General features: G+C 41.8%; 1 protein-coding gene across 4 annotated transcripts in view; it reads left to right on the top strand.

The window, feature by feature from the left end:
- The window catches only part of CACNA2D3 (calcium voltage-gated channel auxiliary subunit alpha2delta 3), a 1,133,445-nt gene that overhangs the window by 402,079 nt on the left and 707,951 nt on the right, over positions 1 to 23,415 (top strand). For all 4 annotated transcript variants that reach the window (XM_069736702.1, XM_069736703.1, XM_069736699.1 and 1 more), the window contains exon 4: positions 1,222 to 1,281. In XM_069736702.1, the coding sequence (XP_069592803.1) occupies positions 1,222 to 1,281 (60 nt within the window). The remainder of the gene's footprint in view (positions 1 to 1,221; positions 1,282 to 23,415) is intronic.

The raw sequence follows: 23,415 nt of genomic DNA, 5'->3' as shown, positions 1-23,415 counted from the left end.
CCTCCCTATTGAATGTCTGTTCGCGGAAGGTGTATGTTTGCTATCTAGCGCCCGACTTATCCAACAGCACGAAACACACATTTCAGCTACCAGTTGCTGTGTCCGCCAGTACGGCGCCGTGCGCTTGCTGTGCGCTTTCCTGACCCAAGCCTGGGTGGTCAGTGGCATCCGTCAGTGCGGCACCGCACGCACTTTTGTGCCTTTATATTATTATTTATATTCCTCTGACACACCCAGTTGCGGTGTTGTGCCAGCAAGTGTCTAATCGGACTTCAATCCTGTGTAGGGGTTGAGTCCGCTGACTTCTTGCTCGCGCTTTATGTGCGGTACTGCGGTCCTGTGACGCAACAGGATCGCTTCCTTCACGCAGGGTGAAGTTAACCCATGTGTGTATACTTAGTACCGCCATATAGTCCGTCTTACTAGCAGCAGGGTCTTTCACCTGCACGGTGGACCTCGGACGGCGAACGCACCTAATACCATTACACCTTATACTTGGTGTGTTCCGCCAGTCCTAACAGAGAAGGGTTGTGATATTTGATAAAGAGTAGCACTTCAGAAAAGAAGACCAAAATCCCTGGGTCGTTTGTAGGGCTTACATAATTGTAATATGACTCTACTGTATCTCCATATTCTTCAAAAAAAATGTTCCTGTTCTATCGGAAGAAGTAGCTGCTGACATTTGTTTTTAAGGAAGAACACTGTAACTCTGTATATAGCAGCACTTGAAGGTCTTGGTCTTAGTGCAATTTCCACTCTTGCGTTACACCAACATTTACTATTTCCACATTACTTTTGCTTAGTTGCTATTTCGAAAGTGGTCAAGAGAAGCGTCCACTATTCTCCTGGGCCCCTGCATTACTTTAGCGTGAGTGCTGCTCACGAGGAAGGTCTGATGTCTAATATCTGTTGTCTTGAGATGAGAAGCAGCTTGCACTCACGGTAATTCTTTCCTGTGGAATAATGAACAGAGAATGACAAGACGATAATACTGTTTATCGATCTCTATGTCAAACAGCGTCTCCTTTGTTCTACAAAAGTCAGTGTACATTTCCTGTAAGACCAAGTCAACATAAAGCCCTTGAAATAAGAGATAAAATCTAATTATTTGCTATGGGCAACTGCCCCATTTTTGATACATTCCTCCCAATTGACTTATATTGCATGGTCTGAAGCCTTTTGTAACTCCTTACTGACTCTGGTGTTTGTCTCCATTTTTAGAGGCTGGTCGAAGCAGCTGAGGAGGCTCATTTAAAGCATGAATTCGATGCTGATCTACAGGTAAGCTAAGCTGCTGTGTACCGGAAAAGGGTAATTGCTCCAGTTCTTTGTTTATGGGACCTTCTGCAGATTGTTTTTCTATTAGAACTTTCTTTACTATTGACATTTTATTGGTCGAAAACCGTAAAGGAATTTTCCAGATTGCACATCTCCTTCCCAGATGATCAAGTGGAATAATGTCTTAATTTTTTCTCTTTTATCTATTTTTATGTAGTATATTAAAGTGGGCATATATGTATGTATATATGTAATTACATTATATGTATATTATGACTGTTATACTTTTACATCTATTGTGCACAGGCCTTCAGAGTTCCCATTGCAAGAACATATCTAGCATAGAACATAGTTTCTAATTTTGTCAGAGATATTTTGATGGTTGTTCCTTGACCATCCCAAGGTGCTGCTTACGTTTCCGAATTTTGGGCATTGAAAATGTTGCGAAGTGAGCTTGGATGTTGATCATGTATCCGCAAAATGCCTCTAGAGTGGAGAAAAGAAGCCCAGCCGAGATTGGACATCTTCATAAGGCTTTCACTGTTGACAAACAAACTTGCTGTTAAGTAAAGGGGTTTTTAACCCCTTCATGAACGGGGGATTTTTCGTTTTTCCGTGTTCGTTTTTCGCTCCCCTCCTTCCCAGAGCCATAACTTTTTTATTTTTCCGTCAATTTGGCCATGTGAGGGCTTATTTTTTGCGAGACGAGTTGTACTTTTGAACGACATCTTTGGTTTTAGCATGTCGTGTACTAGAAAACGGGAAAAAAATTCCAAGTGCGGTGAAATTGCAAAAAAAGTGCAATCCCACATTGGTTTTTTGTTTGGCTTTTTTGCTAGGTTCACTAAATGCTAAAAATGACCTGCCATTATGATTCTCCAGGTCATTACGAGTTCATAGACACCAAACATGACTAGGTTATTTTTTATCTAAGTGATGAAAAAAAATTCCAAACATTGCTAAAAAAAAAAAAAAAAAAAAATTGCGCCATTTTCCGATACTCGTAGCGTCTCCATTTTTCATCATCTGGGGTCGGTTGAGGGCTTATTTTTTGCGTGCCGAGATGACGTTTTTAATGATAGCATTTCTGTGCAGATACGTTCTTTTGATCGCCCGTTATTGCATTTTACTTGCCGGAAGCGGTAGTTAAATGCCGCTGTCTGCGTTTGACAGCGGCATTTAACTAGTTAATAGGTGCGGGCAGATCGCGATTCTGCCCGCGTCTATTACGGGCACATGTCAGCTGTTCAAAACAGCTGACATGTCCCGGCTTTGGTGCGGGCTCACCGCGAAGCCCTGCATCAAAGCAGGGGAGCCGGCATCGGACGGTATAGTACGTCCGATGCCGGTAAGGGGTTAAGGATTTGAAAAAAAAGGCTTATGTTTCAAAAGTAGCGGCAGCGCCATATTGTCCCTTGTGTTGTATCCGATGTTGCAGCTCAGCTCTATTAAAGGAAATCTATCAGCAGTTTTTTCCTATTTAATTTGAGAGTAATATAATAGAGCAAGACACCCTTATTCCAGCGATGTGTCTCTTTTTAGGCTAAATGTTATAGTTTCAATGCAATCAGTGTTTTACTAGCAACAGATTATCATTGCCAGACTAGGTCTCACGTGCCCAGCAGTCCAGCTAATGATTATAACCTTGCCCCCCAACAATGATTGGTGGTTTGCTGACAATGTACTCAGGAATCTGCCATTTATGGGTGTGGACTGGGTGATACACAGCTCTTGAGCACTGCTATATCTATAGCAGGGACAACAGGGATTTTATCATGTATGTTATGCTGGGTGATAGTGAAATGACCTCATGTAAGTCTGCAAGAGCACTTGGAGCTAGCTGTCACACTGCCGCGCATCCTTGAAGGCCAGTGAACAATAATAAATCAAGCACAGGCACCAAAGCATGAACCTCCTCAGAAGCACCACAGCACTGACCTTAACCACCCACCGGAACTGAGAATAATCAGCAACAAAAGGAGGAAATGGCAGGCTTAAATTTGACTCCCATGAGTCACCTGACCACGCTGGAGTAAATCTCCACCCCCTGACCACAGAGACATCGAAGGGGGAGAGAGAAGGCTGGAGGGAACCTCCCACCATATGACTGCCCCTGCACGTATGAGAGCATTTAGCGCATAAAAATGGCCAATTTTATGTGTACCTGGTAGCCCCTTTACGGCATCTCTCTTATACCAGGTCCTACATTTGCCTTACCTCGCTGAGAATAAACGTCTCCATCTGAATGGGTGCATGTGAAACCTCTTCTGGGACTAAAATTCTCTCTCTCTGTGGAGGGGTATTGGACCTGCTGTAATTAAAACACCTGAAGCTAGGAGGCGGAGTGCACGATCAGAAGGCTAGAGAATACATTTCAAAAACCTGACCTGCACATCCAAACATAGACTGAGTGTGAACAGGTGCTGAACCCAGAGTCGCCAACTCGTATATAGTTAAGTAAAAAGGGCAGCACACTGCAGCGCCAAAACATGCAAACTTGAAAACACGAAATTTGAACTGCATTACTGCACTAGAAATATGAAAAATGAGAGCTTTTAGCGCATAAAAATGGCCAATTTTTGAGAGAGAATTTTAGTCTAGGAAGAGGTTTCACATGCACCCATTCAGATGGAGACGTTTATTCTCAGTGAGGTAGGGCAAGCGTAGGACCTGCTATAAGAGCGATGCCGTAAAGTGGCTACCAGGTACACATAAAATTGGCCATTTTTATGCGCTAAACGCTCTCATTTTTCATATTTCTAGTGCAGTAATGCAGTTCAAATTTCGTGTTTTCAAGTTTACATGTTTTAGCGCTGCAGTGTGCTGCCTTATTTACTTAACTATATACGAGTTGGCGACTCTGGGTTCAGCACCTGTTCACACTTAGTCTATGTTTGGATGTGCAGGTCAGGTTTTTGAAATGCCCCTGCACGTATGGCATCCTACGCCCGCTGAGGGCAGCTAATACCAGGGGACCCGAGGTCTTGGGGTCCCCGCACAGCATAATCGATGGGAGCAGCAGCGCACTGCCTCCCAACGATGGACCTCCTTGAATGCGATATCTGGACTGAGCAAGCACTCCCACAAGCTCTGCACCACGAAGGGGAGACTGCTGGCCCTTATGGACGACAAGGTGACCCACTGGAGAGCCGGAGCCCGCCCACTACCATTTTTGACAATGTATAACCTGTCTAACCCACTGATTATGAACAGGAGACGAGACAAACAGAAATGTCCCATATAGTTGGAGGTGAAAAAATATTAACCAGCACTAGAAAGGGGTCTTTTTTATTATTTGCAATGGGCCCCCTAATTTCTCTGTATGACCTAGCCTTTTGGGTATTTTATTGCCATTATTTATTATTTCTCAGACTGTTGTCCTCATACTTCCATGGATTGGTGATCTGTATGAGAGGTGCATTTTGTTTCCCCCTCAAGCCATTAACATTTAATTTTACTCCACCGCCTAGTGTGAATTCGGTCTGATAATTTTCTTTTTTTTGTTTTAAAACAATTTAAAAATCCTTTTCCTCTCTGCCTGAAGGCGACTTATTTCCTGATGATCTTGTAGGAGACTTGGACTAGTGTTATAAGTCAGGGTTTATCTTCTGACAGTTTCACATGAGGTTTTAAAACTGTTTTTCTCACCATTTAAAAAAAAAAAAAAATTAATTTACATATGTTTATCATCCGCTATTTGCTGACATTTCTATTTTTTTTATTATCAATTATTTTTTCAGTAGCTAACTTTTTTTTTTTTTTTAAGAAAAGCTTATTAAACAAATTAAATTACTTTTTTACATCATTTACATATTAATTCGGGCACTGATAAATTTAATGGGAATTTGACAGATTAAGTTGCCAAATGCAGGGAGGGGCACATAACATAGAGGTACATTGAACAGGAAAATACACAGTTTTAGATTTCATATTTTAATTTAGTGTCTAAAGCTGTCTATTATGCTACAAATATTTGGGAAATATAAAAATATCTTTTTACACTTCAAATCAACATCAAATGATAGAAAAGTAAATATTGCCCTTCTCAGTGCCCTCCTATCTTGTGCTGTCTTCGGAGCATCACAGCAGACATTTAGCAACTTTCAGATTCGGGTTATACCTCTGACTTTGGCTCCTTACTCCTCCACGCCCCCTTTATCATAATACAACCCAACAATTTTCTTTCTGACCCCTTTAACAATGACAATATTCTACTACCTTCAATATTATGCCTACATCTGCCCTATATGCCCTCATTGCTGAAGTGCTGCACCAAACCCAGAAATACTTTACCACCATAATGAAAGTGGCTAACGATGTTTATACATATGAAAGAAGAGGTTAGGAAACAAATGAAACTTATCTTCTAGAGAATACAGAATGGATCTCAGAAAGCATAAAACTCAAGGCCCTAAAATTAAATCAGACCCCTGATCAAACCCCAAAATGAATTCAGGCACCAAAACAGACCTCAAAATGAAATCAGATCCAACATTGGTCTTTAAAATAAAGCACACCCTAGTCCAGATCCAAAAATATGTATTCAGACATGGGTCCAGACCCCAAAATCACTAGAGAAAAACAGACAAAGCTTGGTTTAAAACAAAACTTACACAAAATTTTAATTTTTGTTGCTTGGTTTTGCTGCAGGAAGCATATTGACTCTCCGGCATATTGTGACACAAACTAATTTTTTTAATTTATTTTTTATTTCAAAAAGTAATGCATAAATAAATGTAGAATCATCATAGTGATCGGTAATGATAAGTCACCTTTACCATAGAGTAGCCTTCATAACAAACAGATCCCAAAAACAATGAAGTATTATTTTGGGGGTTTGTTTCTATCCAGCTAATAAAATGCCCTCATAAAGCTATAAAAAATGTATAGTTCTTGGAAGGTGATGAGTCAAAATCGAAAGCCAAAAGGGGCTCATTGGGACACTGTTGCACAAGGTCCCACTTAAAACTTTTCTTAGACTACGGTGGACGTGTCTTCTTGCCCAGGAATCACTCTGTACCTTTGCATAACATCTTGTAGTTTATTGCTCCTATGGTCCATTAACACTGATCAATTGGTAATCTTCATCTCAGTGACCCTTCAGCAACCTTTAGTGAGATTGTTGCACTTCATCAAAAATCTCATAGCTCCCTGGGATTCAAGTAAGAAAATGATGACTTGATACGAAAACAGTGTTCAGTCTGGATCAATTCCACCATCCATGATGAATTTGTAAAGATCTTTGCACAAAGCTTACACAAAGTGAAAAAGAAGAGCACAGCCGCTATACGATACCGAGGAGATTTGCCGATCCAGGGGAAGCTGACCTAGAAGCTTTGTTCATCTAAAGGTTGAAGGTGTTGTCTTCTAACTTGTATCTCATACTTGTCCATGTATTATCGGGACATGTACCTAATGACTGACACTTCACTTGTAAAAGTTAAGAAATTGATTAATCCAGCATGTAACATAAAAAAAAATTATAGGTGTAGTGAATCTTGGATGAGGGTCCAGATATTACACACCTGGGGTGAGGGGCCGGATGCCATAAACCTTGGGTGAGGGTCGGGATGTTATACACCTGGGGCAAGGGTCCGGATGTTATACACCTGGGGAGAAAGTCCAGATATTATACACCTGGGGCAAGGGGCCGGATGTTATAAACCTTGGGTGAGGGTCGGGATGTTATACACCTGGGGCGAGGGGCCGGAGGGTTATACACCTGTGGAGAGAGTCCGGATGTTATACGCCGAGGGTAATGGAGCTGAATGAGAAACCTGAATTTAATGGTTATGACATGTGTCCCAAAAGATTTGCTCATATAGTGCATCTTAACAGTGCATGTAACATTTCTGCCTTGAAGTCCTATGCTGTGAACAGCTGCAAAGCAATCAAAATTATTGGATTTTACCTACACAACAGTGATAGTAATGTAGTAAGCAAAGCTGTCTCTTCTGTTCGTCACACCACTTCACTTGCTTCACTGTATTTTATAAAGGCAAACAATATCACTGGATGTCTATAAAAAAAGAAAACATTTGTTTGCCTAGCATAGAGTTGAATAGTTTATGATTACCTCCTATAAATTGCCCTTTTCTCACAGTCATTACAGAGCACTTAAATAAAGCTGTCTTGAGACAGTCATCTGACAGACAAGTCTAGTCTGAAATTGATCTCTCCAAGTATCTAGCCACTCCATTATCTCAAGTACAAGCAGACTATGCAGGCAGACAAAACTGTCAGCTGACCGCATGATGGACAAATATATATTGTTGTATGATGGACAAGAGCCCAAGATTTGTGTCAGTTTTGCTTCTCACGATATATGAGAATTGTGAAAGGGTCAGGAGTGGTGATAACTTAGTGAATTTACAGAAATTTCAATTCAGTCGCTCACTCGAATTTGACCCAGAAATTGGATTTGCAAAACTAATCAAAATCATCATTCAGTTGATATAACGGCAGAACAAACGTGACACAGGGCATTATGGCCAAACATTTCCACTTTAGTCTCATTGGTCCAAAGGACATTGATGTCGAAGTGTTGGGATTTGTTCAGATGCAACTTTGCAAAGTTTTGCTGTGCTACCATGTTTTTTTTTTTTTAAGAAAAAAAGAAACTTTTCCTGGCAACCGTTCCAAATATGCCATACTGGTTCAGTCTTTTTCTAATTGCACTGTAACAAACTTGAACATTTAACATACTAACTGAGGCCTTTAGATTCTGAGCTTCAGCTCTTGGCTTTTTAAAATTTCTATGAACATTTCACTATCTAAACTTTGGGTAAATTTGCTGAAACGTCCACGCCTGGAAATATTGTCACCGGTCCAAAATGTTTTCCTCTTATGAACAGTCTTTCTCACTGTAAAATGATGGACTACAAGTTATTTGAAAATGGCCTTGTATCTCTTCCCATATTGACGGGCAGCAACTATTGCTTCTTAAGATCCTTGCTGATGTCTTTCCTCCTTGGCATTGTGATAACACACACCTGAATTCTCCAGATGGGCAAACTGTCTAAATTTCTGCCTTTATAGAGGTAGTCACTGTAAACGGATATGACAAAATTCGAATTTGCCAAATAGTGTGGATTTTACAGGAAATTTGATTTGCAGCAAAATTATTCTCCACAAATTAAATATTCCTTATTGTGCTCTGGGGTCTTTATAAAACATATATAATCACGCACTTGCAGCGCCCCAGAGTCCTGGTCGTTGCAGTAATGTCGCTCTACCACTAAGGGGAGCGATGTTATGTCTGATTGCACTAAAGGAGTTCACCTGACCAGGTATCACAGTCACACACTACACTTCACACTCCGGCCACCAGGGAAAGCAAAAGGCACTATGTACTAGGCCACTCCTCACACTGGTAAAACTGGGGGTTGGATAGGAAGTTAGGTCAGAACGCAGCCTGGGAGAGCTCCAGGGAGGACGTGTCAGAACTGGGAACCTGACAGGTACCTAGCAGAAAGGACAGATTGTTACGGGACCGCGCCTGCACTACCTTGCGGCGGTATCTCAAGGAAGGACACGAAGAGAAGGATATTGTGGAGAAGTGAGAAGTGGGATCATAGTACGAAGGAGATAGAACCAGAAGGAGTCGTGCCCCGAGATTGGCAACATCCTTCTGAGGCACATAGCCGGTGGCCGGAGCACCGAGGAAGTAACAGACTCCACGCATTACTTCATGCAGCGGCAGGACAGTTGATTACAGGTTGGCTGTCTGACTTAAATCACCTAAACGGACATAGGAGGCAATCGTGGGAGAGGGGCGTTGCTAGGGTCCCAGAATAGCTCCAGGCCTACCTGTCATAAAGGTGCGTCCTAGCCATATAATCTGGGGGACGGAGAGAGAGAAGGAACAGATACGACAGTTGTGAGGACTATCCTGTGGTGCTCAGCAGAGAAGGACTACAACACACAGGCGCTAGAAGGTAGACACGGATTCCCACCTGCAAAGGGAACTCTGGGTGTGCCTTCGGACCGGCCGGTCTCAGCCAGACCCGTTAGCAGTGCTCTGGACTGCGGACCCAGAAGCCTTCATTAAAAAGGTAAAGAGACTACAACCCTGTGTCCTCGTTATTCCTTGCACCTTGCACCACGCACCATCACCTTTCATTGGACGCCCCTTAGCAGGGTCACGGACTGGGTCTAGCCACCGTGACAACCCCGGATCGAGTACCCCGTGGCCCTGTGTCTGGGGGCGCTCCACACTCCTGTCCGATCCTGCTGCTGCTCGCTGCCCCAACTTAAGAGTTGATTTCTTTTCCCCTTCATGTCTCCTAACCTGTTCACACTAGGTTGGAACTTCAGGCCTCAACTAGAGGTGACTACATATCACATGTCATAACATCATGGACTTGCGACACGCAGTGTACTCTGAGGACTGGTGTGAAGTATTTATTAAGTAACACCACAGTGGTCAAAAGAGTTCTGAGGTAACGTTTTGACCCGAAAGGTCTTTCTCAAACCTCACTTGGTGAACAGTGATGGAAGAAAGAGGAGGAGGACGACACTTGTCCGATGAATGGAGACAGAGGCTCCACAAATGGTCCTGAGGAGTAAAGAGGTACGAGGGTCCGGAACGGCACGGACAGGGCGCAGCGTCCCTAGAAGCACTGTGGGTCCAGCAGGGAGGAAGGAGGCGCCTTCCTCCCTGCTGGACCCACAGTGCTTCTAGGGATGCTGCGCCCTGTCCGTGCCATTCCGGACCTTCGTACCTCTTTACTCCTCAGGACCATTTGTGGAGCCTCTGTCTCCATTCATCGGACAAGTGTCGTCCTCCTCCTCTTTCTTCCATCACTGTTCACCAAGTGAGGTTTGAGAAAGACCTTTCGGGTCGAAACGTTACCTCAGAACTCTTTTGACCACTGTGGTGTTACTTAATAAATACTTCACACCTCTGATGCAAAATATTGTCTGAGTGCGGTTGTTTGCCCGAATCTATGATTGAACTGGATCCAGTCCAGGTTCAGCCAGCACCAGCTTCATTCTACAGAGTGCACGCCTTTTCCCTCTAACTACTCTGAGGACTGGTCACAGCAGGAAGTGAACAGGCCAGAGCTAAAACAGCAGAAATAATAGGCTTTGAGGACTTGACAGTGGACAATGAACAACACTGTCTGCCATTCCATCTTATTTATTCTGCTGTTGCACCTTCAACCTGTTCACCCAGGTCAGAGCTTCCAACTTTAATTTTAAGGTATCACACATTTTATATTTTTGGCACAACAAAAAAAAAACATTATTCCTTACGTCAGGCTTCCTTCATCTGTCCCCAACAATCTTTCCTTTCTCTGACACAGCCGATGACGCACTCAGTGATGTGAGCGCCCCAGACTTCAGTGGCGCATGCGCCGATAGAAGGCCAATGTAAGTCGGGATTTTAATTAAATGATTTGATTGGGTGACTTGAGTATTTAAACTGCTGCTGGACCTGACGATGCCACTCCCCCGGAAGAAGGCACGCATGCCAAAACGCGCGTAGGGGTGGTGGTGCCACTGGTCCTAGGTAAATATGCAGCAAATATCTTTGGCGTTTCCCTTTTAACCCTTATGGTGTTTTTTTTTTGCTAGATGTTATGTGCCAGCGCAGTGATATTGTGTCCTTATGTTATGGACCTGCTGTATATATGCTCCAAGGTTAATATAGGGTGCGAATATGATCAAATTGCATAGCATTTGCCTGTGACCTGTGGCCCTTGAGTAGTTGTACCCATCATTGAATCCCATATTAGTATTGTGTATGTATTGTTTTGTGATTGCATTTAAATACAATTAATTAATTTTACTTTTTGATCCTGGTTATGCAAATTTTTCTATATAGGGGTTAATTTTTAAAGAAGGTACTATTAGATTACCAATATTTTGAGTCTTCCTAAGACCAAATGTATTTTTTTCTTCAAAAATTCCCGTATTATTTTATCATCATGTAAAGTGTCCTAACATTTTGATACAATTTAAAAAAAAAAAATACCGACTCTAGAATAATGTCATCTAACATCCTTTACAGATTTCGGATGATATAATTCTTGTTGCCAGGGACTGATAAATTTATAGACCTTTGGATAGCCTTGTGGGAAAGCGTATGTAGAGAGAAAAAAGCAAATGGAGAAGATGTCAAATTTTTAGAGATTCTCTCATGCAAGTTAAAACAATTTGCTATTTGCTTTCTTCATATCGCATAAAATGACTGTTTTGTAAGATCATATGACCTCGGGCACAGCAGTTGGGCTTTCTCATAATGCCTTTCAGCTATCACAGTCAATCAGACTGAATAAAAGCGGAGGCAGGGAATGCAGCAGTCATTTAGTGGTGAATCTGGATAGTGAAAGGATGTCACAGCTTAGTTATGGAGATAGAGAAAAAAGCTATAAAACAGTGAAAAAACTGTACATATAATGTGTGACTGCCAAGCAGAGAAGAAGATTAATGTGTGAGAATAATCCTGAATTCATTGATATGGAGAGATAGGAGAGTCACAGTGTTATACATGTCATTATCAGGACAATTGTAGGATTTGGAGTACTTTTGATCACTGGCAAATCGATTAGCTGCATATCGAATTTCCTGGCAAAATTCGTTGAATCTAAAGAATTCTGAAAGATTCGCTCATCTCTAGTATCTAGAGTCAACTCTTAGTGTCACTGAATTTAGACATATCCATGAAAGTGTTGGGTATTCATATAGTGAATTGATTGTCTAGGTGTAAACTGACTTCAAGCAGAAAACAAAAGTCTATCATTCCATTGTCTAAAGCCGTGGATATCATGGAGACAGCACTTGTTGCTGCTATTGGAAGGAGTAGGACAGCTCAATTTTTTTCTAGTCGGTGAAGGAAATTTGGTCATCACATCATAGGTTCTCTTTTATCAACTTTTGCCATAACTCATTACTTTAATGGGGACATGTAATAGTAGGTATTAACACATTTTGCAACAGGACCCATCTTCTTTATGTAGCCACCTATTGTTCTGCTTCAAAATATTACTAGTGTTTATGCTCATACTAGTGTATCACGGTGAGGGGCACTCGACTTCTTTTACACCTGGGCGTCCTACATGAAAATGTGGGTCCTGGCTGAGTGTTTGTACTCATGTTGTGTGGGTTTTGCGCCCATACAAGCCAGTGTTGTTGGCTGGTCAGGACAGGGATTCTGCAGTTCAATAAAGGAGACTCCCGTTCAAAAACATAGTCTTTACTGAGCGGTAACCTGGTAAGGGTCATGTACAAGGCATATGAACATTTCCTGAAAAGCATTTTAACTCACACAGTATCCTTCCTCTGTAGCCTACTCCAGGGCCAGGATGGTGAAGCACAATGTTTCGCCCTACTTCATCACAACCCAGCTTCTATGCCACAGTCCTCATCAGCAAGTTTCTCTACTTGCTCAGCAGTTCTGTGTCTTATTTCTTCCACTAATGGAACCCTGGATCTACCGCTCGGGACACCTACTAGTCCCACAAACTTAGTCCTGTTTGGGTCCCTTGCCTTCGTGTTTGCAAGCTTAGGATTTCTCGTTTCTCATCATCCTATTCATGGACCAATTTCCGGAAGGACGCTCTGTCTCATAGTTAAGTAAATAGGGCAGCACACTGCAGCGCTAGAACATACAAACTTGAAAAACGAAATTTGAACTGCATTACTGCACTAGAAATATGAAAAATGAGAGCTTTTAGCGCATAAAAATGGCCAATTTTATGTGTACCTGGTAGCCCCGTTACGGCATCTCTCTTATACCAGGTCCTAAACTTGCCTTACCTCGCTGAGAATAAACGTCTCCATCTGAATGGGTACATGTGAAAACCTCTTACTAGACTAAAATTCTCTCTCTCTGTGGAGGGGTATTGGACCTGCTGTAATTAAAACACCTGAAGCTAGGAGGCGGAGTGCACGATCAGAAGGCTAGAGAATACATTTCAAAAACCTGACCTGCACATCCAAACATAGACTCAGTGTGAACAGGTGCTGAACCTAGAGTCGCCAACTCGTATATAGTTAAGTAAATAAGGCAGCACACTGCAGTGCTAGAACATACAAACTTGAAAAACGAAATTTGAACTGCATTACTGCACTAGAAATATGAAAAATGAGAGCTTTTAGCGCATAAAAATGGCCAATTTTATGTGTACCTGGTAGCCCCGTTACGGCATCTCTCTAATTTTTCAAGTTTGTATGTTCTAGCGCTGCAGTGTGCTGCCTTATTTACTTAACTATATACGAGTTGGCGACTCTAGGTTCAGCACCTGTTCACACTGAGTCTATGTTTGGATGTGCAGCTCTGTCTCATAGGTCACTTCAGGATTTCGCTATTTCATTGTCCTTATTCTTATCTTGCTCTGGTTTACCCTTAAGACAGCTCTGTTGACTCTGCACCTCCTAATCGCACTTGAACTAGTACTCCAACTAACTACAGGAAGTGGTCTCTTTCCCTAACACTAAGCACCTCCCACTATGGGCTAGTCCCAACCTTGACCCTATCCTAAAGAATCAGCTACGTGAGCAGCCCCAAGGACTATATGCGGTATGAATGCCATTTGTGAACAACATGGAACTCGTACGCAGAAAATGGATGTCTGAATGTGCTGTAAGTTTCAGTACAACTCTGTACAACAATTTGTATGCACTTTTTTATCCCCTTTCAAGAAGCATTACTTTTTTTTATTTTTCTGAAGACATAGCTTCAGGGTTGCTTGTGTTTTGTGGGATAAGTTGAAGTTTTGAATGACATAATTCATTTTACCATACAATGTACTAAAAAATGTTGAAAAAAATTCCAAACTGAGTGATCTATTTCAAGTGTTTACTTCTGTTAATGTTGATGATTATGGCTTAAAGTGAATAAAAACCCAAAAGTCATTATCTCAGTAAATTAGAATACTTTATAACACCAGCTTTAAAAAGAATTTTAAAATCTGAAATGTTGGCCTACTGAATTGTATGTTCAGAAAATGCACTCAATATTTGGTCGGGGCTCCTTTTGCATCAATTACTGCATCAATGCGGCGTGGCATGGAGGCGATCAGCCTGTGGCACTGCTGAGGTGTTATGGAAGCCCAGGTTGCTTTGATAGCAGCCTTCAGCTTGTCTGCATTGTTGGGTCTGGTGTCTCATCTTCCTCTTGACAATACTCCATAGATTCTCTATGGGGTTAAGGTCAGGCGAGTTTGCTGCCAATCAAGCACAGTGATGCTGTTGTTTTTACACCAGGTATTGGTACTTTTGGCAGTGTGGACAGGGGCCAAGTCCTGCTGGAGAATGACATTTCCATCTCCAAAAAGCTTGGAGCATGTAGTGCTCTAAAATTTCCTGGTAGATGGCTGCACTGACTTTGGTCTTGATAAAACACAGTGGACCTACACCAGCAGATGACATGGCTCCCCAAACCTTCACTGATTGTGGAAACGTCACACTAGACCTCCAGCAGCTTGGATTGTGGCCTCTCCACTCTTCCTCAAGACTCTGGGACATTGATTTCCAAATGAATTGCAAAAATTTACTTTCATCTGAAAACAACACCTTGGACCACTGACAACAGTCCAGTTCTTTTTCTCCTTGGCCCTGGGTAAGACTCTTTTGGCGTTGTCTATTGGTCATGAGTGGCTGACACAAGGAATGTGACACTTGTAGCCCATGTCCTGGATACGACTGTTTGTGGTGGCTCTTGAAGCAATAACTCCAGCAGAAGTCCACTCCATATGAATGTCCCTGAAATTTTTGAATGACCTTTTCTTAACAATCCTTTCAAGGTTGCGGTTATCCCGGTTGCTTGTGCACCTTTTTCTATTACACTTTTTCCTTCCACTCAATTTTCCATTAATATGCTTGGATACAGCACTCTGTGAACAGACAGCTTCTTTAGTAATGACGTTTTGTGGCTTACCCTCCTTGTGGAGTGTGTCAATACCTGCCTTCTAGACATCTGTCAAGTCAACAGTAGTGTTGAGCATTCCGATACCGCAAGTATCGGGTATCGGCCGATACTTGCGGTATCGGAATTCCGATACCGAGATCCGATACTTTTGTGGTATCGGGTATCGGTATCGGATCCATAGTGAGGTGTAAAATAAAGAATTAAAATAAAAAAATATTGATATGCTCACCTCTCCGGCGGCCCCTGGACATCACGCGGCTAACCGGCAGGCTTCTTTGTTTAAAATGCGCGCGTTTAGGACCTGAGGAATGACGTCCGGCTTCTGATTGGTCGCGTACCGCCCTTGTGACCGCGACGCGACCAATCAGAAGCCGCGACGTCATTCCTCAGGCCCTAAATTCCTAGAATGAGCGCGTTTAAGACCTGAGGAATGACGTCACGGCTTCTGATTGGTCGCGTGCCGCCCATGTGACCGCGACGCGACCAATCAGAAGCTGCGACGTCATTCCTCAGGTCCTAAACTCCTCATTCTAGGAATTTAGGACCTGAGGAATGACGTCGCGGCTTCTGATTGGTCGCATCACGGTCACATGGGCGGCACGCGACCAATCAGAAGCCGCGACGTCATTCCTCAGGTCCTAAACGCGCGCATTTTAAACAGAGAAGCCTGCCGGTTAGCCGCGTGATGTCCAGGGGCCGCCGTAGAGGTGAGCATATCAATATTTTTTATTTTAATTCTTTATTTTACACATTAATATGGATCCCAGGGCCTGAAGGAGAGTTTCCTCTCCTTCAGACCCTGGGAACCATCAGAATACCTTCCGATACTTGGTGTCCCATTGACTTGTATTGGTATCGGATATCGGTATCGGCGATATCCGATACTTTTCGGGTATCGGCCGATACTATCCGATACCGATACTTTCAAGTATCGGACGGTATCGCTCAACACTAGTCAACAGTCTTTTCCATGATTGTGGAGCCTACTGAAACAAACTAAGGGACCTTTTTAAATGCTTAGGAAGCCTGTGCAGGTATTCTAATTTACTGAGATAATGGCTTTTGGGTTTTCATTGACTGTAAGCCATAATCATCAACATTAACAGAAATAAACACTTGAAATAGATCACTCTGTCTGTAATGACTCTATATAATATATGAGTTTCACTTTTTGTATTGAAGAACTGAAATAAATTAACTTTTTGATGATATTCTAATTTTGTGAAAAGCACCTATATTAGCAATCAAAGTATTTGGCACCTAAACAGTTATTTTTTTTAAGTCCAAGTGGGCGTTTCAAGAGAGCTTTCACTGGGGGCGTGTACTTTTTCCTTTTTATGATGCTGATTAATCATTAACAGGCAGCAACTCACTAGGAAAAGAAGAACACTCCCCCACTATGGGTTACAGCAGGCTCAGTGTGAGGCATAGTGACACTGTAGAGTGATGACATGTGCTGGAGCACAGCACACCTGAGTGTGCTTAACTGACAGCTTTCAGTTCCTGCTGTCAGTGTTTGTGGAGGAGTAGTGCAACAGAGTTGCACTATACTTGCTTTGACAAAGGCCACTCTAAGCTGAATGTGCTTACTCTCGTCAGATCGCAAATGCAAAGCAGCTTGAGGCTGGGCAAGTACCAGCGTGGGACACTGGCTGGGAATCCCTGGTGCCATTGACACTTTTTTTTACAGATGGATCTGGATAAGTTGGAAACTTGGGCTGAAAGGTGGCAGATGAGGTTTAACAATGATAAATGTAAGGTTATACACATGGGAAGAAGGAATCAATATCACCATTACACACTGAACGGGAAACCACTGGGTAAATCTGACAGGGAGAAGGACTTGGGGATCCTAGTTAATGATAAACTTACCTGGAGCAGCCAGTGCCAGGCAGCAGCTGCCAAGGCAAACAGGATCATGGGGTGCATTAAAAGAGGTCTGGATACACATGATGAGAGCATTATACTGCCTCTGTACAAATCCCTAGTTAGACCGCATATGGAGTACTGTGTCCAGTTTTGGGCACCGGTGCTCAGGAAGGATATAATGGAACTAGAGAGAGTACAAAGGAGGGCAACAAAATTAATAAAGGGGATGGGAGAACTACAATACCCAGATAGATTAGCGAAATTAGGATTATTTAGTCTAGAAAAAAGACGACTGAGGGGCGATCTAATAACCATGTATAAGTATATAAGGGGACAATACAAATATCTCGCTGAGGATCTGTTTATACCAAGGAAGGTGACGGGCACAAGGGGGCATTCTCTGCGTCTGGAGGAGAGAAGGTTTTTCCACCAACATAGAAGAGGATTCTTTACTGTTAGGGCAGTGAGAATCTGGAATTGCTTGCCTGAGGAGGTGGTGATGGCGAACTCAGTCGAGGGGTTCAAGAGAGGCCTGGATGTCTTCCTGGAGCAGAACAATATTGTATCATACAATTATTAGGTTCTGTAGAAGGACGTAGATCTGGGGATTTATTATGATGGAATATAGGCTGAACTGGATGGACAAATGTCTTTTTTCGGCCTTACTAACTTTTTTACTATGTTACTATGTTAATGTGTGTTTGGTCTTGCCAGTAAAGCTCATTTAAATTTGAGAAGAAAGCTACTAAAAGTGTTTGTAATGAGATACAGCTCTACAGTACCGCCCCCCCCCCAATACAATTTCCAGGAACATTTGGGGAACTGCATACAAAGACTCATTTGTGTGTATTGTTCTTCACCTACACCTACAGCAGTACAATACAGCTGTCATATGTCATTAAAGCCCCGCTCTCCAATGATAACGATGTGACTCTGCTTACTCTGTCCCATTCTACACAGAAACGTTTCAGGAAGTGAGATTCAGGAAATATCAACCTACTACGTGTTCTAGAGGCCAATGTAAAAACTAACACATTTCAGTGTGTCCTATATAAATAGCCATAAAAATATAAAACAATATTTATATATAATAAAACTAATATGCCATTTTTGGATAGTACACAGTAACTCACCCCAGTCGTCTAAAGTGTAAATCTATTTTATGACGTCAAATTACCTATGTCGGTAAGAAATCTTGTAAAAATAGTTATTTTTCCTGTGATGCCTCTGTCAGTGCTTGTTCCTGATCTCCTGTCACAGACAGACAAGGAGTTAATGTTCCAGCTCGGAAATCCATCTGAAGCCTCAAATCTACCTTCCCCAGCAAAGTGCTAATTTTCTTTTTGCAGTTTACAGTCTGTGCTTATCATTCTGTTCTTGTATTACTAATGCAAGTCTCTTTTTTTTCTGTCCAAACCATCTCTCTTATCTAAGCTAATAATTATATTTATTATAGTACTCCAGCACTGGCATGTGCTTCTAACTATGCATATAGGAGACGCAATTTAAGCCATTTCCTCGCAGCAAGGGATGTGCTACGGCTTTTATTCCCCCCTCCCTCTTTCCTTCATACAGACAGTGATAGATTATGAGCTATAAAATTCTTTGTTCTATGTTTCTAGAGGCTAAAACCGGTTTATAGTATTTATTTGGTGCAAAAGACTGGAATGCAAGATTTTTAAATTATTATGATGTGTCTATGTACATACAGTATATGTCATGGCGAATATTTATTCTAAATATATTCATTCCTCAGCTAGGTTAAACACATTAGAATATAAATTCCCAGTTTTATGAGTAAAATATCTTTTTTTTTACATAGCCTTCAATAAGCTGCTAGAATATGGATGGAGGTCAAGTACAAACTCCCATTGACGTCAATGCAGATTGACCACAAAAAGCATTATGTTTTTCTTAGACGGTCAACATGTTGAACACATGGAAATAAATACTGTAAAAGGCAATTAATCACACGTTGTCTTCAGTAGATGGTAAAGGTTTGAGATGTTGGATGATAGTGCATTTAAAGAGCTCTCTATCTTCTATTAAATTGAATGGAGAGTGACCACTTATGTCCATCTACTCTTCCATTCATGGTCAACTTGATCAACATTTTGAGATCAATACTGCAATAAGTAGGCCATCACACAAAGTCTTCAGTAGGCTTGAGCGAAACGGATCAGACAAATTCAAAAGTCTCCGACTTTTGGCAAAGTCGGGTTTCATGAAACCCGACCCGATCCTAGTGTGGGATCGGCAATGCGGTCGGCGATCTTCGCGGCAAAGTCACGTTTCGTATGACGCGTTTGGCGCCATTTTTTCAGCCAATGAAGGAGCGTGGGCAGAGTGATGACATAGGTCTTAGGGGCGTGGACACCTATCGCCATCTTTTCGCTTGTGCGCTGTAGCGATTTGCAATGTGTAACACCAGCTTTTCTGTTCAGGGACGGAGGAGAGAGAGAGAGAGAGAGAGAAAAAAAAAAAAGTTAGATTTCCCATTGACTTTGCATTGGGTTTCGTGTTTCGGTCTATCCCCGACTTTTCGCCATAATCGGCCGATTTCACTCGACTCGACTTTTGAGATAGTCGGGTTTTGCGAAACCCGACTCGACCCTAAAAAAGTAAAAGTCTCTCAACCCTAGTCTTCAGTATACTGGTAAAAGTGGAAAATGTTGGTGTTGAGAGCAACTCATTCATTTCTTCATTGATGGTCAACTTGTTAAGATAAACGCTGTAAAAGGTCATTAATCTCACATGGCCTACAAGCACCTGGTTATCAGTGAGACAATTTGATGGCCATGTACTTCAAAAGAGAATGATAGCACATAAGCAGTCTTTCTTTGTGTTCAACATCTTGAAGATTCTGGAGGTGGGAAAATGTTAAATGTTTCTATAATTTACCAATTTTTCAATGGAGAGTGACCACTTATGTCCACCTACTCTTCTATATCTGGTCAACATGTCCAAAATTTTGAGACAAATACTGTAATAACTAACTCGTCATCACACATAGTCTTCGGAATACTAGTAGAAGTAGAAGATGTAGCTGAAAGCATCTCATGCACTTCCATCGAGAGTGACAACCCATATCCAACTATTTCATTGATGGTCAACATGTTTAACATGTTGAGATAAATGCTGTAAAAAAGTAACTAATCCTACATAGTCTTGAAAAATACTACATAGTAGAAGTGGAAGATGTTGGAGTTGAGAACATCTCATATGGTTGATTCGAGATACCTCCCATGCCCAACTACTTTTCACTGATGGTCAGCATGTTCTATATGTTGAGATAAATACTGTAAAAGATAATTAATTATCATTAGTAAACCAGTAGAGGTTGAAAATGTTGGCGATGAGAGAAGTAAAAGGCCTCCAATTTACTTCAAAAGAGAGGGAACGGCCATGTCTAGCTACTCTTCCATTGATGTCAGAATGTTGCGAAAAATACCACATGACAGTAATGTATCAGACATTGTCTTGAGTAAGCTGGATGATGTTGGAGATATTGTAGTTTAAAGGTTGTGAAATTTTTCTAGCTTTCATATATTTTGATGGAGAGTGACCCACGCCCAGCAACTTCTCCATCATCCATTCATCCACACATTCATAGAGTTACGCATATACTGTTCACATTTGCCTTCTAAGTGAGTGCTGAGAGTATGTTCTTTTATCAATCTTACCTCCATTTGCAATGTAGCTGAGCACAATCTTCTGTCTCTAAGAAACTATATCAGGTAATAAAATCCTTTGATGGAGTTATTGAAGAGCATAGTGTCCTAGAGGTCAACTATTCAATAATGTATGTATTAACTCTGACAAGAGAGAGATCCCAAAATGCTTCAAATGTGTTTTAGACGTGACTTAGGGACACAGTATCATAAAGGGTAATTTAAAAAAATGCTGAATTATTAAACTCAGCCAAATAATCAAGAGCATGTTAAAGTCATTGCATAGGCTTGTAGTCTACGCACAGGTGGTCATCATCCAATGCACATGTTATGGAGAGTGGGGATAAGGGGAATCTGCTCCCTAGTCACCACATTCATTACTCTAAACGTTTCCAACTTGGAACATTACCAGAAGATCTTGAGAAGGGCGCTTTCTTTATCTACACATCTCCAACAAAGTGGGGGTGCAGAGAAACCATAAATTTGAAATTAAAAGGTCAGGAGTGAATTCATAAACTTGGGGGAAAGATGATAAGCAATGTCATAAAATATCATGGCAGATTGGCAACCCAAGGAAAGGAGAATGCCGATACCGTGGGAACGCCGCCATCACGGGAGGTGAGCATAAGCTTTATTACGTTATCGAGGCCAAACATTTTCATCAGGAATGGGTTGTCCTAGTAGTGGTCAACCCATTTAAGGAGATGAAAACAGGGTGCTCCAGACCAATGACTTGGAAAACATCTAAGGCTGGAGAGGAATGGTTTAAATCGGCGCTGAGGAAGGATCGATGATGAGCAGGAATCAGATATCCATTAATTTGTCAATGTGTTTCGAAGTATCACACTTCTCTACCTGCAGAGCTGCTCACTGATATCTGATTCCTGCTCATCACTGATCTTTCGGCAGCCTTAGATGAACATGAGAAATAACTATATTGTGACTATCCTGCACGTTTCCACAATTTTCCCACATTGCAGTCTGTTTCTCTATAACTTTCTGTTATGTCTGAGCTGGATGGGGACCAGTTGCTATGATGTCTCCCATACACAATGCACATACAGATGAGAGATAACTGTTCTCCTGTCTCTACGTAGCACATGTTCAGAAGCAGCAGCATGGAGGACATTATACTACAGTACTGAGCATTGTAGCTGCAAATCCAGCACTATACTAGATTGAGATAAATGCTTACTAGAAAGCAGTACTCTTCTCTTTTCTTCTCTCTCACTCACTTTGCTCCTCCCTTCTTCATACACTTCAATAGGCAGCTGTAATCTGATACCTCAGTAAGCTGGCAGTCCATTTTGTCTTGAACAATAAGGAGCAGTCTTTCTAAGTGAATAATGAGACTAGGAGGCAAAGTATGTGAAGGGGCTTGTAAGTGGAGAAAGGAGTATAGTATATTTCTCGACCAGGTTTGCATGGGATAAATATCACATTCGACAACTCTCTCAAAAGATCCAAAAGGATCCAGGAAAAGGGAAGTCATATCAGACTCCCAGAAGAGTCGCTTAATCTCCTGAACCTTTCAGAAACCTCTCACTTTCTAGAAGGTTTTTTTGTCATCCATCATGTCAGGGAAATGTGCACAGAGGGTATGGCTTAGAAAGGGGATGGCTAAAATCCTAAAATTTTTGGCACTATGCTACTTGAGTCTCTCTATCATCCATCTTCTGGATGCCAGCCTTAAATAAAAAGTACGGTAAATAATACGAGGGATTAAATAAAACATATGAGCCCAGATTTACCGAAACTGCCGATGTTGTCACCGGTGTCGTGCTGGAGTCAGACTGACGCAATATAATGTGAATGATGAGATTAGGAGGCAAGGGGAGGTGAGATGACTCTTAAGTGGAGAAAGAAATGCAGTATATTTCTCTAATAAGACATATTACCAAGTTTGTATGGGATAAACATCACATTTTGCCACTCTCATTTCTATACCAACATAAAAAAGTAAATAATATAAGGGATTAAATAAAACATATGTGCCCTGATTCATCAAGACTAGCAATGTTCTTGGTCTGGATGAGGGGACGTGCTGGAGTCAGGCACATGTCTCTTATTGAATCAGGAGCATCTGATGAGTGACATGCGCCTCCTTACACCACACCAGAAATCTTACTCCAGTCTTTGACTAGAGTAAAACTTCTACTGAAACGAACGCCAGTACTACTCATGAATTAGATGAGCTGTGTCATCACACCCCTGTCCCTCCTCAACTTCACCCATTTTTGCAGAGCTTAGTAAACTGAGGTGAAAAGGCCAAAAGTTGAACATTTGTTGCGCATATTTGCTAGTGATTGAATCGGGGCCATCGTCCTTTTCTATCATCAATCTTCTATGTTTCCTTTTTTCTAAATATGGACAATTATAAAAGGAAGACTTAGCGTATGGATCCACTTCGATATTTGTATAAAAAAATGCATCAAAACTGCATGTGTGATTCTGGCCATAGATAATACATAACAGTTTCCATTTTTTTGCACAGGGAGTTCAAAGATAAACGTGGCTTTTGCACAATCATCTATTATCACAAGTTAGTATCTGGATATGATCAGTGACGAGCGCAAGTGCTCGTTAGTTGAGTTTGCCGTGGGCGCTCGGGTATGCACCGATTATCGTGGGCACTGGAGTGACGTGCTCGAGTGCCCGCAGCTGCATGTTTCGCTGCAGTTAGATATCTGGGGATCACCTTGGGTACATGGACAATCCCCG

The sequence above is a fragment of the Ranitomeya imitator genome, chromosome 8 (assembly GCF_032444005.1).
Source record: "Ranitomeya imitator isolate aRanImi1 chromosome 8, aRanImi1.pri, whole genome shotgun sequence".
NCBI classification, from domain to species: Eukaryota; Metazoa; Chordata; class Amphibia; order Anura; family Dendrobatidae; genus Ranitomeya; species Ranitomeya imitator.
The sequence above is the reverse complement of the archived record's forward strand: the minus strand, read 5'-3'. Positions and strand labels throughout refer to the sequence as shown.